The sequence below is a fragment of the Ctenopharyngodon idella genome, chromosome 11, assembly GCF_019924925.1.
Source record: "Ctenopharyngodon idella isolate HZGC_01 chromosome 11, HZGC01, whole genome shotgun sequence".
Classification (NCBI taxonomy): domain Eukaryota; kingdom Metazoa; phylum Chordata; class Actinopteri; order Cypriniformes; family Xenocyprididae; genus Ctenopharyngodon; species Ctenopharyngodon idella.
The window spans coordinates 20,943,161-20,949,169 of NC_067230.1; the positions used below are offsets into that span (position 1 = coordinate 20,943,161).

The 6,009-nt window shown below is 40.5% G+C and overlaps 1 protein-coding gene across 1 annotated transcript in view; it reads right to left on the bottom strand.

Annotated features, from left to right (window-relative positions):
- The window catches only part of skib (v-ski avian sarcoma viral oncogene homolog b), a 36,135-nt gene extending 31,751 nt beyond the window's left edge, over positions 1-4,384 (bottom strand). Inside the window, 1 exon segment of the mRNA XM_051913083.1 lies at positions 3,033-4,384. Coding sequence (XP_051769043.1) covers positions 3,033-3,929 — 897 coding nt within the window. The 5' untranslated portion in view covers positions 3,930-4,384.
- Between the last annotated feature and the right edge of the window lie 1,625 nt (positions 4,385-6,009).

The window sequence follows — 6,009 nt, forward strand, 5'->3', positions numbered from 1 at the left end:
TTCCTCTTTTCTACAAGTTACATCTCGAAAAACATGCATAATCATCAGAGGTATGTTGAAAGATATAGCCTAGTACAACTTACCAGAATGTATCACTTCTCTCATGTAATTACTTTATTTGTGCTTCAACCGCGGAAAGACGTCAATAAAACAGCTTGTGAACAATGTCACATTATGTCAAATTTACCTCAGGAATGTTTTCCAATGTTCACAGTTCCTTAGCTATCTATCTATCTATCTATGTTAAAAAAAAATATATATATATTATTTACTGTTAATTATGTTTGTGTAAATTTGCCATGAAGACAACAAGTGCTTATGAAAACTACCTTATGTGATAAGTGTTATATAAACATTTCACTTTTTATTTGAGTGTAATTATTATATCTGAAAATAAACAGCAGCTGAATATAAAACTTCTGTTGTTAATTGTAACCTCTAATATTGTAGTCTACCAAATGAGAGGGTTCCCTGTATAGTTTGCAACATTATTTGGGAGAGATTTTTTTTCCTTAAGAAAAACCAAACTATCGGTATCGGGCGATATCATTCTGAATAATCGGCAATCGGTATCAGCAGAGAAATTTAGTATCGGTGCACCTCAAATATATATATAAATAAATAAAAAGTTATAAATAAAATCATTTAAAAAATTTAAATAAATATATATTTAAAGAGTATAACACTGGGTAAATTGATGAAGTCACAATTTTTATGTAAATCCATAAAAATTTTGGGGGAAAAACTAACACCAACGCAAATGGTAATTTGGTGTGATGTTTTGGTACCTATTTATTTGCAATGTATTTTTTCTGTCTTTTATCAAACAACCATCTGTCCAGTTGGAGAAGCAAGGGCCACAAGATTGGCCGGACTGTCTGAAAGAAGAGGGGGTGGGGTTGTTGGTTGACTGGCTTTGGACAGAGGTCACATGTCACGGCCCTTTGACGGCACGTCAAGGCCCTGGCGGACAGTGGCGACAGATTCTTAATGAGAACTCGCCACCCTCTCCCAGCGATCTACCCCATTATGTCAGCCAGTCCAAACAAAGTCTGGATGCTGTTTTAAATGAATTAAGCTCTGAGATAATTCCACTGTGATTTCCCTCAGATGAAAAATAAAGCAAACTCTGTGTACTCCGTACTGCTGTGAACAACTATATTACATAAAAATCCTGAGGACTCAAAAACCTTATAACCATGGCGACCAGCCTCTCATCAAAGTAATATTTGGAAACAGTAACTGTCTAAAAAAACCAGAGACCGCATGAAGCAAATATTCTCAGCGAGACCAGAAAGGATTTGAAGAGTTAACGGTTTAATTACAAAAATAAAGGGAAAAAATAAATAAAACAAATGTCTCAAATGAGGTGTAAAGTGGCAAGCTGTTGTTTCTTGTTTTGTTTTTTCTCCGCAAGCAACCAGGTCCACCGGTACGCGGCTCCCCACGGACACAGCCAGCTTGCTAACTGGGACACTTCTGACAGTGAACCACAGAAACTGCACAAAATCCACCCTTCTGGATACATTCAGCTACTGTACTATTAGGACAGCCCACATCGTTATGGTAAAATATGCTTATTGTGCAATTTAAACAAATATAGGACACACACACAAGGTTACATCTAATCATCTATCAATAGTTGCACAGAAAAAAAACAGACTTTCTTTATCCTAACCAGACGCAGAGTGAAGTGTAAACTAGCCCTTCAGCTTCCATGTGACAAATATCAGTCAACACTTTTCCCATAGAGAAGCCATCGTTAAATATACATGACGCTGCATTTCTGAAATGTGCCATGTCTCTCACATTTCCCACAGTAATGAAACTGAATTTGCCACACCATGCATCCCAAGCCTGCTGAAGTGACACCATGGTAACACATACATATATGTGTGTAGACCCATTAGCACGATCACACTCAACAGCTGCTGCGTGGAGAGAGCAGCCAACCCGAGACTCCCGTGCTTTTGTCCGCTCGCCGTGTCTCTGACCCTGGAGTGGAGCCTGATCAGACAGTGGGAGACCCAAGGGCAGTGCTGACCCTACACCAACTGCTCTTTGGAGAGTGACCTCAACCCCAACCTGCCCCCCCCACCCAAAACACACACACAAAACAATGTCCTACACAGCACTCTTACCCTCCTCCTCCACCTCGTAGCCTATTACTGGCTTCCCCAAGCCTCCCCATCTATCTCTGGCTCCCATAAAATACATAATTGAGGCTCCATTTATCATATGCAGATGCCCCTGAGTGCATCCAGAGGAACAAGACAAATGCACTCGGGGGGTTGGTTGCGGGCAGGACACTGGCCGGCTGTGCACCATCATTTTAATATGCTCAAAGATAGCTTTAGAAGTTGATATTACAGGATAATATTAAAAACATGCAGTGGTTCTCAACCGGTTTGTTATGATCTTTAAAAAGGGTGAAAGATGAAGTTGCCAAAATCAAAATTAACTAAATACCAACAAGGACATTTTGTGACATTCAAAAACAAAGGGCAAAACTATGGCCACGTTCACACAGCAGCAGAATACAGTTGTCAGTCCTGTATTTGAGTCCTTAAGACAGCGTTACAGACGCTACTGTACGTTGCTGTGAGAACGGGACATTTCGATATTCACACCTGTAAGTAAATGCGGTCCCAAAAACTGAGAACGTGGCCATAGTAAGTAACAGGAAAAAAAAAGTGACAAAGACTATAATAATGAAACTAGAAGTATGGTTTGCGCCATCCACAGTGTGTTGAAACTGAAGGAAAATATGTTTGACATATTTTTGTTTACTTTGACACAAACAATGAGGTGTAACCAGGTGTTGTATGATCAAATAGTGCCCGAGACAAAGAGAAAGATCAATACAACTTTGTGAAAATCAATGAAGTAAAACCCACACAATAAATTAATGATCACCAACCACTGATAATACTTATCATAACTATTTAGGAGTAAAATATTCATAATTCTGGCGTACTACAGTACAGTTTCAGACTTTGATTTTATAATAATGCTATGCATTTTGAGCTCACCTTGTAAGATGTCTTGTGCTTGTTCCCCAGGTCAAATTTTCCCTTTAACTCATTGAGGAGCTGCTGCAGTGTGGTGCTCTCCTCTTTGTCACTATAGTCTTGATCCAAAAGAATATAAGCCCTCCAGTTGGACGAGTCGAAGCCCCAATGACAGGTTCTGTTCTCCAGCCTTTTATGACTGTGCACCACGAACTTATGGGTCGGGAACATGAGCCTGCAGTCCAAGCACTGTATGCACGCTGCGTTGGGGCTCGTGTAGAGCTCTGGCACGAACAGGCCCTTGCACTTCCCGAAGCATTCGTGATAAACTTTGAAGCTCTTCTCCGTCCGCTCCAGCTCGATGGAGCACGACAACTCTTTGTCGGCGTGCGGAGGGAAAGTGCCGCCGTAGATGAGGGCATTGCAAAGGCGCTCGGCGTCCGTCTGGGTGATGAGTCCGCACGAGGGGGCAGAGAAGGGCAGGATGCCCATAACTTTGAGGATCTCCAGCTGGTCCGCCGTGCACCTGGAGCAGTAGATGTGGAGGTCGTCGCACACCGAGTTGATCTGCTGGAGGGAAAAGTCTCGCAGGACGCTGTTGAGGATCTGCGGCAGGCAGAGACGCTTCTCGCCACCCACCACGAAGCAAGAAATGGTCTCCCGCTCCAGGACCGTCTCGCACCTCTCTGTGGAGCGGTCGGACGGGATGAATAGGGGCCCCGGCATGACCGGGGGCGTCTGCGCCGGGAGGTTCACTATCATCTCGCAGCTCTTGCCGCCCTTCTTGAACAGCATGTCCTGCTGCCACCGGGCCGAGAAGGCTGCCGGACCGCCGAGAGAGCTCATGGAACTCAAGTGAAACTGCTTGAGAGTTTGCTGAAGTCCTGGATGCGGCTGAAAGCTGGAAGGAGCCTCCATGTTTAAACCTGGGCAGTCTAATCACAACAGATTCAATGAATGTGAACGGAAAGAGTCGAAACAGTACATGTCAGTTCGGAAAGCGTAAAACACCGCCTTGTAATCCATTCAACTGTTTCATGTTCAAATCTTAAGTCGTACCAGAAAGAACCCGAGTTCCGAGAGACGAGAAAATCCCCCCCCCAAAGTCTAAAGTTTTGATCGAAATGTAATTCTCAATCCGACTATAATCACAGACCCGGTGCAACTCACGCGCAAAATGTGTGCCTAGTGTAAAGCTCGACTCGGCGCAGTTGCCTCCGCTTTACTATGAGAGTGTGCGAGTCTCTCTCATTCCCTCTTTCTCTCTCTCTCTCTCTCTCCCTCAGTGTTTGTTTGTGTCTGGTTCAGTCATTGAATCCCGGCCAAGAATGTGACTGACTCCCCGGGCTGGCTGTTCCATGAGAAGTTCACCCTCCCCCCGCAGCCCTAGCAGCTGCAAAAGCGGGAACACAAACTACACGTAGAACCATAGCAGCGGATGGAGGAGGGGTGGAGTTTACTTACAAGGGTTATAGTAAATTTTATTAACAAACTTTAAAGGTCATAAACATTATGTAAATAGCAGGAGCAGTAGATCATGTACATATAAAAATATTATGAATCAAAGTTTCGTGAAACCAATGTACGCTTACATTAACTAATAATATGTGGCTTTACATGCAAAATGGTTTATTTTGACCGCCTGAATACATTATTCCGAATAAACATGGATATTGATTTGAAATACATTAGGCTAAAGTTTTCACTAAAAATAAGTATTATTAGGCTATATATATATATATAGGCTATTTTTTGGGAGCATTATAAATGCCTTGCTGATTAAAAGTATTAATTTCTTTCTTCTTCTAAAAGGGAGTGTACTTTTTATTTATTTATTTTTTAAAAATAAAAAAAAATAAAATAACTTTCATTAGCGGTGGCATTTGGAATGCTTTATTCTCATTGGTCAATCGTAGCCTGATTTCTGAAGGATCATGTGACACTGAAGAGTGGAGTAATGGCTGCTGAAAATTCAGCTTGGAATAATTATATTTTAAAATATATTAAAATAGAAAATTGTAATTAATTTTCACAATGTTATTGTTCATACTTTATTTTGGATCAAATATGGCTAAACGCAGTCTTGATAAGCATATACTTAACATTAAAAAAAATCCTACCGAACCCAAACATTTGAACTGCAAGTTATTCGATGCTAATTTCTTGTTTACTGTTGTATATCAGCAATGTCACACCGCAATCGTGTTGTACTAAACATTTTTGGACAAAAAGCAATTCATGACAAACGTGACTCAACAATAAACATTGTAATTTTTATTTCACACTGTCATTTTGACCAATGTTCTAAGAGCACAGTTAAGTAAAGGCAACTCATACTGCTTTGTTTAGGTTGGGTGATATTGTAGCAGCCTAATTTGTTTTTCATGGAACGTAGAAAATCGTAAGAATCTGTCTAATGGTTCATTTTGGCACATATGCCTGAAGTGGGGTTGCTTGAAATTCAACACTATCATGAATGCACAGTTTGATTTGGCTTCAAATACCTGTCACACTACAGACCCGTAGGTTTCACTCCACACACAAAGGGTGATGTCTGAAATGAAAGAGAAATATATAGGTGAGAGCAGGTTGGGAAAATACATTTGATGATAAATGTAAAGGAAAAATGGTTAGAACTGAAAAAACATGGGAAATGAACAGTGTGAGTTGGCAGTGACACTACAATTATATATTTAATTGGGAAAGATAAAGAAAGCTGTTGTTTCAAAGTATTAATTCAACCAAAATTAGAACTGTAATCATTTACTCACCCTCGTGTTGTACCACATCCACTCACAGTCAAATTAGAAACATTATATTGAAAGGCCTAAATGATTATCCAGTATGTCAAAACAGCAGTTGTTAAAAGTTAGTGCAGTTAAATTTATAATCATCGATTGTAATTCGATGTTGTTTGTACGAATCAGCCACTAGGGGGCACTATAAATCAGCACACATTATGTTTCAACTTAGGGAACCATAAAGATAAACAAAAAAA